Below are 17,962 nucleotides of genomic sequence, written 5' to 3'. Positions count from 1 at the left end.
CAGCACGGGGTTAGATACAGAGTAAAGCTCCCTCTACACTGTCCCCATCAAACACTCCCAGGACAGGTACAGCACGGGGTTAGATACAGAGTAAAGCTCCCTCTACACCGTCCCCATCAAACACTCCCAGGACAGGTACGGCACGGGGTTAGATACAGAGTAAAGCTCCCTCTACACTGTCCCCATCAAACACTCCCAGGACAGCTACAGCACGGGGTTAGATACAGAGTAAAGCTCCCTCTACACTGTCCCCATCAAACACTCCCAGGACAGGTACAGCACGGGTTTAGATACAGAGTAAAGCTCCCTCTACACTGTCCCCATCAAACATTCCCAGGACAGGTACAGCACGGGGTTAGATACAGAGTAAAGCTCCCTCTACACTGTCTCCATCAAACACTCCCAGGACAGGTACAGCACAGAATAAAGATTGAGATTGTTTGAATTACACAGGGCAGTGAGTACCTGTAATTGCATTGACTGGGTTAATATTTGGGTTTTGAGCCTGCGGTCTGTATGGAATCATTAACCAATCCTTTCACAGTGAATCTTGTAGCTTTATTTGTGAAGATTGCTGTGAGTGTAATGTAAGAAAATGCAAACAAGTGAAGAAAATATCCATTCCTGATGATTTACAATTCTTCAGATGGAGGTCTTGGAGGTTTCACAGTGCTCTGAAAAAGAGAAAGAGAACTTTCAGCTGCTGCCAATGTTTAATCCTGTCACCTCTCTCCCTCTCGGTCTCCTCTCCGGCTTTCTCCATCTCTCCCTCCTCCCTCCCTCAGTCTCCTCTCTCTTTTTCTTTCTCTCCTTCTCTCTCCTCTTCTATCTCATTCGCCTTTCCCTCTCAATCTCCTCTCTGGCTTTCTCTCTCCACTCTCTCTTCCATTCTCATCTCTCTCTCTCTCTATTTTCTCTCTTCTCTCTCTCTCTCTCTGTCTCTGTCTCAGTCAGTCTCCTCTCTCTCGCTTTCTCTTTCTTTCTGTGTCTCAATCCTCGCTGTTTCCTCTTCTCTCTCAGACTCCTTTCTATCTCTGTCTGTCTCTCTTTCTCTTTCACTCTCCATCTCTCTCTCTCCCTCCCTCTCTTTACCTTTTTGATCATGGCTGACCTGAACCTCAACTCTATTTACTATTTACTATTTATATGAACACACGGGGCCCTGTTCTTTGCAGACAGAAAGAACATGTACACATATTGCAACTGTTTCAGTTCAACAAAATAAGTGACAGCCATTCACTGGTTCATTCCTCAGGGCAATGCCTTGACCAGAGTCAAGCTGCCTGGTTTAAAATTTCAAACAATGCTTGGCAGTTAACTGTCAGTCATCATTAACTGGTGCATTCTCCATGGCAACAACTCTACCAACCAGTCTCCAATTGCCAACCAATCAGCACCCTCTTCTCGTACAGTATAAAGCTATTGCTTCCCCTGAAATTGGTATTCTTGCAATTGTCCTGATGAGTGCAAGACAAAAAGCTTCAACAAAATGTCTTTTTTCTGCAAAACTCAAATTCTTTACTACCAAACGACCATTACTCAGCTTTGCGCCAAATCCCTTGATACCCTTAAAAACCTAGCGACCTCAGTTTTCAAAGCTTTAACTGACCCCCAGTACCCCAGTTTTCTGGGGAGAGAGTTCCAGATTTCCATTACCCCTTTGCGTGAGGAAGTGCTTCCTGACGACATCCCTGAACGGCCTGGCTCTCTCATCCTCAGATTATGCCCCCATGTTCTGGGCTCCCCCCCCCAGCAAAGGGAATGTTTTCTCTCTCTCTACCCTGTTGAACTCCTCTATTATTAGAAATTCCCAGATTAGACGGGCGGGTTGAGGAGAGAGCTTTAACAGACGACTGAGTGAAAGTTTACATTCTTAGGAGCTTAGGAAAGCTGCTTCCCCTGTTCCGACTAATGGAAATGTTATTATCACTGATGAACTGAACACATGGGAATGGGAATGAGATTCTGGAGCGTGTGCTGATGTCCTGGGTTCCTCCTATCCTGTGCTGTGTGGATGTGGTTAGGAGCGTGGACTCTGTTCTTTATTAAACACAATGTTCTGTGATCTGATTCAATAAAATTAGAATTGGAAAACAATGTGAATCACTGCACCAGTTTAGATTGGAAGGAGAAGAGAAATTGTTTTCCACAATTTCGTGGAAAGTCTGATTTTTTTTTAATCTTCATAGACTGTTCTATAATGGAGGGACTGAGACTGGCAGCAGCCGATGCCAGGGAGCTACAAGGAAACACAGGCAGCTCAATGGGTTTATCCAGGTGAGATTAACTCTTTCACCCACCTTTCCCTGAAGGATTGTCATTTGACACACCAGTGAATTACCCACAGAAAGTTAATGAATATAAGTTATTTTTACACACAGCTTGACTATGGATTAAAAGAGATACTTCAAGAACTCTCATAGCGCTGCCCGTTGGCTAAATTCTGTTACTACATCGTTACAGGCAAGTGTTTACATACCAGATTTCCATTTAAAATGCTCACAAAAGCAGTTTCAATGTTGGTTTAAAGGCAAACGTTGCAACTGAAAGTTGGACAGGATGTGCGAGTGTAAATATAACATTTTACTGATGCATCAAGCACGATTTTCTGTTTTAAATCCTCAAATTTCCTCCCGTCCTGAAAGTGCTGACTCCCTCTGGGCTACAGCATGTTAGGAACAAAGGAACAGGAGTAGGCCATTCAGCCCATCGAGCCTGCTCCGCCATTCAAACAGATAATCCTTGATCATCTGCCTCTGCTCCATTTTCCCCACTATCCCCAGATACCTTGATGTCATTAGTATCCAGAAATCTATCAATTTCTGTCTTGAATGTACTCAATGATTGAGCTTCCACAGCCCTCTGGGGTAGAGAGTTCCAAAGATTCACCATCCTGTGTGTGAAGGAATCCATCCTCCTCTCAGTCTTAAATGGCCTGCCCCTTATCCTGAGGTTATGTGTCCCTTGGTTTAACATTCACCAGTCAGGGGTCCCGCCCCATTCACTCCAGAATCCATTCTTCATCTGTGAAACTAATCCACATTATGACTGACCCTCCACCCGGTTTGACCGGATTTTGGTATCTGGCTTTTCACCAGATACAGAGACTGGGGGCGATGCTGCTGCACCCATGGCTGGACTGACTCAGACTAGTACTCAGGACCCAAGGTGTGTGGGTCCATTTATCGTCAGGTCATTGGAGAGAACAACTGAGAGTACTTTTAACCCTCTATTTTCTAGTCGCAGTTCATCGCAGGGTCCCCTCTGCCCAGCAGGACAGGGAATCCTTTCAGCCGGGAACCACAATCCTCACAGGGTCAGTGAATTAGTTCTCAAAATGATGCCTTTCCGAACTAATTTAAAACTTAGTGCTTCAGTTAACTAGCACTTAAACGTCCTAAATTCTATGCAAAGAGGTTTTAAATTGAACTGATAGCATTATCCAGATCCATGTCAACAATCCCGGCACATCCACACGTTCCATCAAAGGGTCATAGAGACTAGTGGATTTGAGGTCAGGTCAGCCCTCAGCTTGAGGAAACTCTGTGAGAGTGAGCTTTGTAAAATGGACTTTTCTCACTGGGACGTGCATCTGTGGCTGTGTGAGTGAGTGCAATGGGCTGGGCAACTCTCAGCCTAGTATAGACCATTGCCAAATAAACAGCACTAAACTGACCTGAATTGGGCACAACTCACAATCTCGTTCAGAGTTTGAGCTGGTTAGTGCTGGAAATGAAATAGGTACCTAACCCCGTGCTGTACCTATCCTGGGAGAGTCTGATGGGGACAGTGTAGAGGGAGCTTTACTCTGTATCTAACCCCGTGCTGTACCTGTCCTGGGAGAGTCTGATGGGGACAGTGTAGAGGGAGCTTTACTCTGTATCTAACCCCGTGCTATACCTATCCTGGGAGTGTTTGATGGGGACAGTGTAGAGGGAGCTTTACTCTGTATCTAACCCCATGCTGTACCTGTCCTGGGAGTGTTTGATGGGGAGAGTGTAGAGGGAGCTTTACTCTGTATCTAACCCCGTGCTATACCTGTCCTGGGAGTGTTTGATGGGGACAGTGTAGAGGGAGCTTTACTCTGTATCTAACCCCGTGCTGTACCTGTCCTGGGAGTGTTTGATGGGGACAGTGTAGAGGGAGCTTTACTCTGTATCTAACCCCGTGCTGTACCTGTCCTGCGAGTGTTTGATGGGAACAGTGTAGAGGGAGCTTTACTCTGTATCTAACCCCGTGCTGTACCTGTCCTGGGAGTGTTTGATGGGGACAGTGTAGAGGGGGCTTTACTCTGTATCTAACCCCGTGCTGTACCTGTCCTGGGAGTGTTTGATGGGGACAGTGTAGAGGGAGCTTTACTCTGTATCTAACCCCGTGCTGTACCTGTCCTGGGAGTGTTTGATGGGGAGAGTGTAGAGGGAGCTTTACTCTGTATCTAACCCCGTGCTGTACCTGTCCTGGGAGTGTTTGTTGGAGACAGTGTAGAGGGAGCTTTACTCTGTATCTAACCCCGTGCTGTACTTGCCCTGGGAGTGTTTGAAGGGGACAGTGTATGTGGAGCTTTACTCTGTATCTAACCCCGTGCTGTACCTGTCCTGGGTACTTTTGATGATGTTGCAAACAGTGGAAAATTTTCCTTGCCTTCAGTTTAATGAGCAGGAAAGTTTGTCTTGTTGCCAAGAGGCAGCTGCTGAGTTTGCTGGAGTGTGTGTGAAGTGGTCGGATCTCTCCCCGTCCGCTCCTGCTGAGTGAATTCTCTTCACTTTGTGACCTGGCTTCATGTGACCGCCCTCTGCTGGCCTCAGGCAAATCTGCAGCTCAGGCTGCACATGGAATCGTCCCTCTCGGGGGCACACACACACTATCCTAACAACAACTTGCATTCATCTATGCCTTTCGCATAATTTTAAATACATTAAGTACAAGTTATTGTTTAGAATACTGTAGCAGAACCTCTCACACTAAAGTAAATCAAACAAAACTCAACACCGAGCCACATGGAATTTATTTGGGCAGATGACCAAAGCTTAGTCAAAGAGACAGGTTTCAAGGAGAATCTTAAGAGAATAGAGAAAGGTGGAGTGTTTTAGGAAGGGAAATCCAGAGCACAGGGCCCAAGCAGCTGAAGGCACAATCACCAATGGCGGAGCGGTTAAAATTGGGATGTGCAAGAGGCTCGAGTTAGTGGACAGCTGAGAGAGTCTCAGACTAGAGGAAATCCAACACTATGTCCGGATGCCGCAGTGTTGAACTGAATATTACTGCCACTCACCTTCTCTTCTCCTTCTATGAAGTTGATACAGAAATGCCGTAAGGAGTCAGTGCTGATGTCACTGGCCTTCATCACAGCCACTGCCTCAGTCCCAACATGATAGAGACAGACTACAGGGAGCTCAGCTTCCTTTACATTGAAATATGAACTCACACGACTATTTTCTTTAACATCTGTGTCAATCAGAATAAAAATCACCTGCAAGAGGAGAGGAGAGGAGTCAGTAAAGTTCCCACCAGGTGTGTGTAGGAATGACAAAGTGATATCAGTGATCGAATGAACTTTCCAATGGGAACCCAACACTTGTCCTAATTCCTGTAACTGGCAGAAGTCCAAATTATACTGAGCTTCAACTGTCCCCCAGCCCCAACCCCTCCCCCCACCCATCCTCACCCCCTCCCCCCACCCATCCCCACCCCCTCCCCCCACCCATCCCCACCCCCTCCCCCCACCCACCCCTACCACCCAGCCCCACTCCCGCCACCCCTCCACCACCTACCCCCACCCCACTCCCTCCACCCCCCACCCCTACCCCCCAGTCCCACCCCCTCCCCCACACCACCTACCCCCCACCCACCCCCCTCCCGCCCACCCCCACCCCCTCCCCCACCCCCTCCCCCCACCCACCCACCCCTAACCACAGCCCCACCCCCTCCACCACCTACCCCCAACCCCACCCCCTCCCCCTGCCCACCCCTACCCCCAGCCCCACCCCCTCCCCGCCCAGCTCCACTCCTTCCACCACCTACCCCCCACCCAACCCCTTCCCCCCCCCCACCTATCCCCCAGCCTCACCCCCTCCACCCCCCAACCCTCTCTCTGAAGGATTATAAAGCATTGGCATAACAAGAGAGTGTTTGAGAGACTTTTCCTGGATGCTCAGGGTGAGGAATTTCAGAACTGAATCGGACACTCGGAATTTCAGAAACCTGAGCAACATTAACTGAAGGAGGGCCTAAGGAGCTCACTGGACAGTTAAATTGGACAAAGCAGGACAAATTGGACCAGGTTCCTAATTGAATCCGTTCAGGTGATTCCCACATGGATTAGATTTAAATGATCCCTCCTGCTGTCAGAATCAAGAACCTGCCAGTCAGTGTGGAGGGATTAAGTGTAGAGCTCTCTCTAACTGTACAAAACATGTTTCTGTTTCTAAACTCTCTCACTTTACTGACTTCCCTCTCACATCCTGCTCATATTCCCAGAGTGGGAATCTCAACTTACTCCTGGATGAGAAGCTGTGTCTTTTTTTGCTGGGGTCTGTTGTCTTGTCAAAAGGAAGAATGTGCATTTATAAGCACTTTATCGCCAGTTAAGTACTTTTCAAGTCACTGTTGTAATGTAGGAAATGCAACAGCCAATTTACACACAGTAAATAATGTAACACAGAATCTGTTTTTGTGATGTTGGTTGAGGGATAAATATTGGCTCCAGGTCACCTGCTGTTCTCCAAAATAACAGCTGTGGGATCTTTTACTTCCACATGGAAGGGCAGGCAGGGCCTCAATTTAACGTTTCATCAGAAAACAGCACCTCCAGCAGTGCAGCACTCCCTCAGTACTGATCCCCCGACAGTGCAGCACTCCCTCAGTACTGACCCTCTGACAGTGCAGCACTCCCTCAGTACTGACCCTCTGACAGTGCAGCACTCCCTCAGTACTGATCCCCCAACAGTGCAGCACTCCCTCAGTACTGACACTCTGACAGTGCAGCACTCCTTTAGTACTGACCCTCTGACAGTGCAGCACTCCCTCAGTACTGACCCTCTGACAGTGCAGCACTCCCTTAGTACTGACTCTCTGACAGTGCAGCCCTCCCTCAGTACTGATCCTCTGACAGTGCAGCACTCCCTCAGTACTGACCCTCTGACAGTGCAGCACTCCCTTAGTACTGACTCTCTGACAGTGCAGCACTCCCTCAGTACTGACCCTCTGACAGTGCAGCACTCCCTCAGTACTGATCCTCTGACAGTGCAGCGCTCCTTTAGTACTGACCCTCTGACAGTGCAGCACTCCCTCAATGCTGACCCTCCGACAGTGCAGCATTCCCTCAGTACTGATCCCCTGACAGTGCAGCACTCCCTTAGTACTGACCCTCTGACAGTGCAGCACTCCCTCAGTACTGACCCTCTGACAGTGCAGCACTCCCTCAGTACTGACCCTCTGACAGTGCAGCACTCCCTCAGTACTGATCCTCTGACAGTGCAGCGCTCCTTTAGTACTGACCCCCTGACAGTGCAGCACTCCCTCAATGCTGACCCTCCGACAGTGCAGCATTCCCTCGGTACTGATCCCCCGACAGTGCAGCACTCCCTTAGTACTGACCCTCTGACAGTGCAGCACTCCTTTAGTACTGACCCTCTGACAGTGCAGCACTCCCTCAGTACTGACCCTCTGACAGTGCAGCACTCCCTCAGTACTGACCCTTTGACAGTGCAGCACTCCCTCAGTACTGACCCTCCGACGGTGCAGCGCTCCCTCAGTACTGACCCTCTGACAGTGTAGCACTCCCTCAGTACTGACCCTCAGATAAGGCTGCACTGGGAGTTTTGCCTGGATTTTGCATTCAAGTCTCTGGAGTGGGATTTGAACACACTCCCTTCTGAACCAGGAGTGGGAGAGCCAGACTGGCAGCAGAAAGAAGCTTGAGACTTGCCGCCTTCTACTGGTTCCAGCTGGATTTAAACCAGGCACCTCATCCCATCATAACCTGGGACAGAGATACCCTCAAGAATGTAACTGTTCAGGTGGCTTTACCCTGTGAGTTACAGCTTTTTACTTTAACACTATGGTTCATACCAGCTGCACCGAGATAGGGTGGAATCCATCTCACTGTCTGCATCAGTCTCTGAAGAACAATATGCTTATAATGGGAATTAAGTGTCAAACATAACTGGGGTATAAATTGTTGAAGTGATGCACACAGCCCTTTGCAAATTGTCTGTCCATGAATCTTATAACTCACCTCCCCCCGAAACTCAGGAGCAACAGTTCGAAACTGCTTGAGGAGTGGTTCATATCCTGATGATTTCTTGCTCACCAGGAGCAGGAGATGAATGAGAATACCGGAGCCAAAAATCTGACTTGCATCCTGGAGGAAAGAGACAAAGTCAGTTGCATTTTGAGCTGGCTTTCAAAGACAGTATTTTTCCCACAGCCATCGGAAACATTGAGAGGACCTGATGCTTGTGGAGGGCAATTGTACATTGGTTCCCTGTCCATGTTTCGAGGGCCGTGAATGTTCAGCAGCTGCAGGTAGTGACTGGGTTGGGTTTGGTTGGATTGGGGTGAGTTGGGTTGGGTCGTGCTAAGCTGGGCAGGACTGGGTTGGTCTAGTCTGGGTCGGAGGGGACTGAGGCTCCTGCTCCATGCTGCATCGCTGTTGGCTACAGGGTTCCCAACTCTGGATTGGTCACTTAAAATGTCCATTGTCACGGAGCCCCCAACTTCACATGGACCAATCAGAAAACAAACAGTCTCATCATTACCTGATTGGATGAGTTTTGACTTTCTCATCTTCGACTGTTTTAAAACTAAAGAACCAAAAGGGCTCAAAGAAAATAAAAAAAATACAGAGCTTTTGTTAATCTGCTTTGATAATTCTCCCCAGGGGTTGCTGACAGGAAATTAATCTTTAAATTCCCTGAGAAACTCCAGGGAGATCTAGTTCGGACATTTGTCCAAGTGTAACATCAAATAGTTTTCTCTTCATAAGATTGATATGAACGAGGAAGGTCATTGGCCCATTTGAACCCATCGAATGAAGAATGACCAACAGATACTTGCCCTCCAATCACAGCCTCTAACTCCTTCCTACATAATCCTGGGGAACCTCCTGGGGTCCGATCTTTACCTGAAGAATTTGCTGATATCCCCAAATTCTAAATTCATCAGTTTCTGGTTTTGCCTTGTTCTCGTCACATTACAGTTTAAAATTGAGCTCTTTTATTGGCTTGAACTAGTTTCACATTCCAGCCCAGGACCAGGCCCAGAGGTTTCCTCGTGTTTTAATTGAAGGATTGAATATGATGCAGTGCATTGTCCCTGAGCCTCAGCAGAGATTACCATGTGATTGTACTCGATCACCAGGTGCATTTCATTGTGTCTCAGGAACTGAATGACTTGACTTGGCTCCATCTCCTTATCTTTCAGTTCATAGTCGGCGCGTCCTTCGTCAAACTGAAAGAAAGCAAAATGGACAGTTTCATCTCCTTTTACAATCTAGACCACTTTCAGATCGCCATGTTTTCACCAGTTTTGCCTCCCCTTCAGCTGCGATCCAATTCTGTGGACACTGGACACACTCCAGTGACCATCCTTAATCTATGGACCAAGTGACGCTCAGCAGGCTATTTGACAAAGGAGGGCATCACAGCTATGACTAAGTAGGCCATCACCTGAAGTCCATCCAAGTGCACTTTTAACAAAGCTCATTATCCAATATCTGGAGTGGGGAATCTTGGCTGACCTTTGCACCGCCCCACCCCTCCCTATCCCAGGAATATGAAGGTTAACTGTAGTCCCAGTTAATAACTCTGATTGACTCAACTGACTCAGGACAGATCAGTTTACAAGGCTTGGTGAAGAGCTGAGAGAGGACATGGTAGGTATATGCGCGCAGTGTGTGTTCGACAGGGTTGTCACCTGATGTAGCCACTGCGATTTGAACTGAGAGATCCTTGGACCCAGAGGACCATAGGCTGCTCTGTCTCATTAGAGAGAGACGACTGGTGGTGAGTTTAACCTGAGGGTCACCACACCTCAGGCGGGGGGCGAGGTTGAGAAGGATGAGGTCATGGATGACCTCAGCTGGTATGGGAATTGAACCCGTGCTGTTGGCATCTCTCTGCAGCACAAACCAGCCATCCCAGGAGAATGGGTCCAGAGAGGAGTGTTTTTTCAGAGGTACATACACATGGGGTGCAGTCCAACACTAATGCCCAAATTTCCTCGCAAATTGGAAGCAAATAATGACATTTTGAGCCCTTTGTAACCAAGATTCCATTTTAAAGCAGAGGTTGAGATATTTTACGTTAAGACAGAATATTAGTTAATTTGTAGATAACTTCCCTTTCTGAGGTATTCCTGACTGTGGAATAAAATATTGAAATCAGCACTCTCTTCACATGCAGTATAAATTGTTGTTTTCCCCTTACATTGGTATTCTTGTGAAGAGTCCTGATGAGTGCAAGGTGAAAAGCTTTGACATGTCTCTTTTTTCAGCAACACTGAAATGTGGAAATGTTTTCACTTGTGGCAGAGTCAAAAACTCGGGCCACACATATAAGTTAGTCACTAATAAACCCAATCGGGAATTCAGGAGAAACTTCTTTAGGCGTACAATGGTGAAAATGTTGAACTCGCTGTCGCGGGGCGTGGTTGAAGTGAATAGTTTAGAGACATTTAAGGGGTAGCTGGATAAACACATGAGGGAGAAAGGAATAGGAGGAGGAGTTTATGAGGTGAGATGATGAGGGCTGGGAGGGGACTAACGTGGGGAATAGACTTGTTGTGCAGAATGGCTCCTGCATGTGTAATCCCAGTCTTGCTCTTACCTTCTTGAACAGACTGATGGTGTTGTTGGTGATGTTATATTTCTCCCAAACAGCGACATCAGAACTGACAGCGAAGGGTAAATTCTTCACTGCATGGAGCACTTCATTGAAGACATTGGCATCCTCAGAATCCAGATCCTGGGGAGTAACAGTGTGGAAAATTCAGGACGGAAACAAACCCGGAACGCTCGGAGATCAGGGGCAACAATCCTGGCTGATTCCACTACTACGCCACCCGCCACCATCACACCCACTCCCGCAAACCCCTCCTCATGTGGCACTGAGGCCAATTGGAGAGGCTGAGCACCGGCTGGAACCAGCTGTTACTATTTAATGTAACAAGATTGAGGCTGTAACAGGAGCTGATACGAAGCCCCTCAAAGACACAGGGATGATTGGATGATGACGATTGACTGCAGAGGCTCCCCCTCCCTGTTCAATAGGGTGAAAGAGGAATGAATGCCAGAGTCAACAAATAGGAAGACTTGATTAGATAATAGTGTTCAATATTCCAGCACGCTCCAATCCACAGCCAATGAAGACCATTGAGTTGAAGTCACTGTGCAATCAGTGTAATGTAGGGGATGTGGAAGCCAATTTGCACACAGCAGAATCCCACAAACAGCAATGTGATAATCACCCGATCATCTGGTCTAATGATGTACATTGAGGGGTAAATATTGCTGCAGAAAATTGCCCTGTTTTCTTCCAATACTGGCCATTTTACGTTCACCTGAGAGAGTAAAAAATTCTGCCTTTTACCCCACCTGAAAGACAGCACCTCTGACAGTGTAACACTCCCTCAGTACTGACCCTCTGACAGTGCAGCACTCCCTCAGTACTGACCCACTGACAGTGCAGCACTCCCTCAGTACTGACCCTCTGACAGTGCAGCACTCCCTCAGTACTGACCCACTGACAGTGCAGCATTCCCTCCGTACTGACCCACTGACAGTGCAGCACTCCCTCAGTACTGACCCTCGGACAGTGCAGCTCTCCCTCAGTACTGACCCTCTGACAGTGCAGCATTCCCTCAGTACTGACCCTCGGACAGTGCAGCTCTCCCTCAGTACTGACCCTCCGACAGTGCAGCACTCCCTCAGTACTGACCCTCCGACAGTGCAGCATTCCCTCAGTACTGACCCTCCAACAGTGCAGCACTCCCTCAGTACTGACCCTCTGACCGTGCAGCACTCCCTCAGTACTGACCATCCGACAGTGCAGCATTCCCTCAGTACTGACCCTCCAACAGTGCAGCACTCCCTCAGTACTGACCCTCTGACCGTGCTGCACTCCCTCAGTAGTGACCCTCCAACAGTGCAGCACACCCTCAGTACTGACCCTCCAACAGTGCAGCACTCCCTCATTACTGGCCCTCCGACAGTGCAGCACTCCCTCAGTACTGACCCTCTGACAGTGCAGCACTCCCTCATTACTGGCCCTCCGACAGTGCAGCACTCCCTCTGTTCTGACCCTCTGACACTGCAGTACTCCCTCAGTACTGACCCTCTGACATTGCAGCACTCCCTCAGTACTGACCCTCTGACAATGCAGCATTCCCTCAGTACTGACCCTCCAACAGTGCAGCACTCCCTCAGTACTGACCCTCTGACAATGCAGCATTCCCTCAGTACTGACCCTCCGACAGTGCAGCATTCCCTCAGTACTGACCCTCCGACAGTGCGGCACTCCCTCAGTACTGACCCTCTGACAATGCAGCATTCCCTCAGTACTGAACCTCCAACAGTGCAGCACTCCCTCAGTACTGACCCTCCAACAGTGCAGCACTCCCTCAGTACTGACCCTCTGACAGTGCAGCACTCCCTCAGTACTGACCCTTCGACAGTGCAGTACTCCCTCAGTACTGACCCTCCAACAGTGCAGCACTCCCTCAGTACTGACCCTACGACAGTGCGGCACTCCCTCAGTACTGACCATCCGACAGTGCGGCACTCCCTAAGTACTGACCCTCCGACAGTGCAGCACTCCCTCATTACTGACCCTCCAACAGTGCAGCACTCCCTCAGTACTGACCCTCTGACAATGCAGCATTCCCTCAGTACTGACCCTTCGACAGTGCAGTACTCCCTCAGTACTGACCCTCCGACATTGCAGCACTCCCTCAGTACTGACCCTCCGACAGTGCAGCACTCCCTCAGTGCTGACCCTCCAACACTGCAGCACTCCCTCAGTACTGACCCTCTGACAATGCAGTTCTCCCTCAGTACTGACCCTTCGACAGTGCTGTACTCCCTCAGTACTGACCCTCCGACAATGCAGCAATCCCTCATTACTGACCCTCCGACACTGCAGCACTCCCTCAGTACTGACCCTCTGACAGTGCAGCACTCCCTCAATACTGACCCTCTGACAGTGCAGCACTCCCTCATTGCTGACCCTCCGACACTGCAGCACTCCCTCAGTACTGACTCTCCGACAATGCAGCAATCCCTCATTACTGACCCTCCGACAGTGCAGCACTCCTTCATTGCTGACCCTCTGACACTGCAGCACTCCCTCAGTACTGACCCACCAACAGTGCCATATTCCCTTGGTAATGTATCCAAACTGACTTCCAGGTTGAAGTTCTCAGATATCCGAGGGGTTTGAGTGGATGATTGTCTGACTTGAGGTGGGAAATAAAATAAAGACAATGTCTGCACCTGAGTGCATGTTCTGCTGGTGAGAACGTGGATTGATAACGATGATGTCTGAAGTGAATCACCAACCTTGAAAAAACCAATAACAGAAACTGGAGCATCACTGATGAAAGCTTCAACACTCGAGATATTGTTCAGCATCCAAACTCTTCTGGGTGTATCTGTAAAACACTCAGAATAAGACCCTTCTGAAAGAGACAGATCGCTCAGTACTGACCCTGGGACTTAGGTTTGTGGAATGGAACTCGAACCCGGAACCTTCTACCTGAGGTGTGAGTGTGTTCCGTGCTGATCTGGTTAATAGATTGAGTCAGTAACTAGTTATAAATGCCGACAGGTGATATGTTTGATGTGATAAGCTCTGCAAATTTGATGATTTATTTGAGCTGCTTGGATAGGAGTAATTAGTTTGACATCTTCGTCAATCTCTCCTTTGCCCCCACCTATCACTGACCTTCTATCCAGCTCCACCTGTCCCACCCCTCCCCCCAAACAGTATAAATTTCATCACTTTTCTACTTCTCTTTAGCTCTGAAGAAGAGTCAGACGGACTCGAAATGTTAACTCTGTTTCTCTCTCCACAGATGCTGTCTCCCTACTGAGTTTTCCAGCATTTTCTGTTTTTATTTTAATTAGTTTGAAGTCTTCTTTCTACCTCTTATTCTCTCTCCCTCTGTCTCTCTCTCTCTCCCTCTTTCTCTCTCTCTGTCTCTCTCCTCTCTCTCCCCCTCTCTATCACAATCTCTCTCTCTCTGATTCTGTCTCTGGCTCTCTCTCCTTTCCTTTCTCTCTCTCTGTCTCTACACTCTCTTCCTACCCCTTTCTCACGCTCTGTCTCTCTTTCTACCTCTCTCTCTACCCCTCTCTCTCTACTTCTTTCTCACAATCTCTCTCCCTCTGATTCTCTCTTTACCCCTTTCTCCCTCTCTCTCTCTCTCTCTATCTCTGTCTCTCTCTCTCTACCCTTTTCTCCCTCTCTGTCTACGTTCACTCCCTCTCTCTCTCCCAGCTATTTTTCTTTCTCTGTGGGTTGTGTGTAGCCAAAGTGAGTTTAATAATTTGCTTTGAAATCAAAACCTTATGAGGTTCTTGCAATTTTCTCATGGGTGGTATGTCTATACTGGCACGGTTATAGAGTATAGATTGAGTGTTAGATTGTTCTGGGAGGCTGCACACAGGGTAAAATGTTTGGCAACTGAATGTTTATGCCATAAATAATTGTTGAAAGAATGATTGTAAAAGAATACAAGCCATAGGAGTAGGAGGAGACCATTCAGCCCCTCGAGCCTGCTCCGTCATTCAGTACGATCATGGCTGATCTCCTGCCTCAACGTCACTTTCCCACCCACTCCCCATATCCCTTAATTCCCCAAGAGACCAAAAATCTGTCTATCCCGGCCTTAAATGTATTCAGTGATGGGGCAGCCACAATTTTCTGGGGTAGAGAATTCCAAGGATTCACAATCCTTTGAGTGAAGTAATTTCCTCTCATCTCAGTCCGAAATAATCGACTCCTTATCCTGAGACGGTGTCCTCATGTTTTAGATGCCCCGACCAATGGAAACAATCTCTCAGCATCCACCCTATCAAACCCCTTCAGAATATTGTAGGTTTCAGTGAGACTTTCTCTCATTCTTCTAAACTCCAGAGAATATAAACCCAATTTACTCAGCCTGTCATCATAGGGCAACCCCCTCATCCCAGGGACCAATCTAATGAACCTTCGCTGTACCACCCCCAATGCAGGTATATCCTTTCTTAAATATGGAGACCAGAACTGCACAAAGTACTCCAAGTGTGGTCTCATCAAAGTCCTGTACATCTCTAGCAAGACTTCTTTACTCTCATACTCCATTCCCCCAGTAAAGGCCAACATGCCATTTGCCTTCCTAATTGCTTGCTAACTCTCTGTGTTCCCTGCACATGTACACCCAAGTCCCTCTGAACATCGACATTTAAAAGTTTCAAGCTTTTAAAAAAATATTCTGCTTTTCTATCCTTACAACCAAAGTGAATAACCTCACACTTCTCCAGTTATATTGCATCGGCCACCTTGTTACCCACACACTTAGCCTGTATATATCTCTTTGCCAATGGTGAGTATACCCCATGGTGAGTATACCCCATAGTGAGTATACCCCATGGTGAGTATATCCCATAGGGAGTATATCCCATAGTGAGAATATCTCATGGTGAGTATATCCCATGGTGAGTATACCCCATGGTGAGTATACCCCATGGTGAGTATACCCCATGGTGAATATATCCCATGGGGAGTATATCCCATAGTGAGAATATCTCATGGTGAGTATACCCCATGGTGAGTATACCCCATGGTGAGTATATCCCATAGTGAGTATATCCTATGGTGAGTATATCCCATGATGAGTATATCCCATAGTGAGTATATCCCATGGTGAGTATATCCCATAGTGAATATATCCCATGGTGAGTATATCCCATGATGAGTATATCCCATAGTGAGTATATCCCATGGTGAGTATATCCCATAGTGAATATATCCCATGGTGAGTACCAGTCTCCCAGGCTGCGAGTTGCAGGTGTTGACCATGTCATCCCCTCTTTCCCCTGCCATGTGCTGAACTGTCTGATTGTGTCTCCTGGCTTCTCAGCACCGACTCAGTCAGTTGGGTAGGTTACTCACTAGGTGATGCCCGCTCCTGGTGCCCAGTCTCTATCGCAGTGTGCCACATGGCAAACCCTGGGTTCAGTGCAGAGGTGAAGGTCAGATTCCCGAGGCACAATTCCCTCTGAATCAGAGGACCAGGCATTCACTGAAAACTAGAACAGTCCACACCTTTAAAAATGTGAATTTAATCAGTTGGAGAATGGGTCAGCAAATGGTTAACTAACAGCTTAGCTGGACTCTGAGCACCGCTTAACAAAACCTGAAGGTCTAACTATAAAAAGAAGTTGTTTAAACGGTCCCTGAACATGAAGCCCTCCTCTTCCTGTCTGACCCACACTCAGCTTTTAGTCATTCCACCCGGGGACTGAAATCCATGATCTGGAACTCTCTGTCTGAAACACATCTGGAAGCTGATTCCATCAATAATTTTTAAAGGGATCTGGGCAGATACTTGACAATGAAGAACTGACAGGGTTCTGGAAAAAAGCAGAAATGTGTGACTAAACCACAATCGCACTTTCAAAGAGCCAGCACAAGCACGATGGGCTGCATGGCCTCCTCTTGGGCTGTAACTTTCTGTTTTTCCTACCTTTTGGGGGGATGGGATTTTCAAATTGTTTCTCCTCTTCCTTCAGTTTTCCTTCCCCCTCCTGTCCTTTCCCTTCATCCTCGAACACAGTCTCATCGTCCGCTCCGACAGAGCAGAGGGATAGAGTCAGGAGGAGCAGAGTGGGAACGATCATGCTGACTATCAATATACACACACTGCCAACGGCCACTGCTCAAACTCTGCAATCGTCATGTGGCGCAGGAACCTGGCAGTGACACTACCCGCTCCCCACCCCCTCCCCGTCTTTAAATTAAAGGTTAGTAACCCTTGGCCTTGGCAGCATCAGGTGCCTCACATTAGGTGAGGTCAGGACTATTTGTGGGAATAAATGCAGCTGCGTGGCCGGAGTCAGAGGCTCTCATTAGTAACAACGTTCCCACTCTCACCGAAATAAAGCCCCATGAATAGACACGGATGTTTTTTTAAAAAAAGGTGTGGTATAAAACTAGCATAAAGTTTAGTGGGGGAAAAAAAGCCTCAGGGTGATGGGAAACTGGAATTAAAAACAGAAATTGCAGCTCCCTTGGTGGCTGGGTTTGAGGGGACAGGTGAATGTTCCAACTGGGAACTGAGCCATGTCATTCCAGGGAAAAGCCTTAATGTTGCTGCATTAACCACTGGACCGTTCTTTGGTGTATTCTTCATTTCAAAGTGAACACCATGACTCCTACAGCACACAAGGTGGCCGTTCAGCCCATCGTGTCTGTGCCTTATCTTTGAATGAGCTATCGGACTCGTCCCTGCTCTTTTCCCTCGCAACAATGTAAAATTTCACAGATTAATCCCGTTCCCTTTTGAAAGTTCCTATTGAATCTGCTTCCACCGCCCTTTCAGGCAGCGCCTTCCAGATCACCATAACTCACTGTGTATTTTTTTCTTTTTAATGTCGCCTCTGGTGCTTTTGCTGATTACCTTCAATCTGTGTCCCTCTGGTTACTGATAGTGGAAACAATTTCTCCTTATTTACTCTATCATGTTTTAACCTTCCTGATGTTGAACACCTCTATCAAATCTCCTTCTCCGCTCCAAGGAGACAATCCCAGCTTCAGTCTCTCCACATTAGCTGAAGACTCACATCCTCTGGAACGAACGCAGTAAATCTCCTCTGCACAGTCTCAAAGGTCTGGGCATCCTTATTTGAAAGATGCAAAGGCCACTTACACCTGATTATTAAAATGATTAAAAGCAAGAGATAAAGAGGGAGTTATCTAATTTA

At 47.8% G+C, this 17,962-nt stretch overlaps 1 protein-coding gene across 1 annotated transcript; it reads right to left on the bottom strand.

Annotated features, from left to right (window-relative positions):
* Positions 1–543: 543 nt before the first annotated feature.
* Positions 544–17,635, bottom strand: LOC144669444 (endoplasmic reticulum resident protein 27-like). Its single transcript, XM_078531877.1, has 7 exons — positions 16,726–17,635; positions 13,556–13,647; positions 10,827–10,964; positions 9,337–9,450; positions 8,237–8,362; positions 5,273–5,470; positions 544–674 (listed from the first exon to the last, which is right to left on the bottom strand). Exons 1-7 carry the CDS (start codon positions 16,877–16,879, stop codon positions 633–635), a joined length of 864 nt encoding a protein of 287 aa, XP_078388003.1. The 5' UTR covers positions 16,880–17,635; the 3' UTR covers positions 544–632.
* Positions 17,636–17,962: the final 327 nt, after the last annotated feature.

Source organism: Cetorhinus maximus, chromosome 29, assembly GCF_964194155.1.
Source record: "Cetorhinus maximus chromosome 29, sCetMax3.hap1.1, whole genome shotgun sequence".
Classification (NCBI taxonomy): Eukaryota; Metazoa; Chordata; class Chondrichthyes; order Lamniformes; family Cetorhinidae; genus Cetorhinus; species Cetorhinus maximus.
This window is presented reverse-complemented; position numbering and strand designations above follow the sequence as displayed.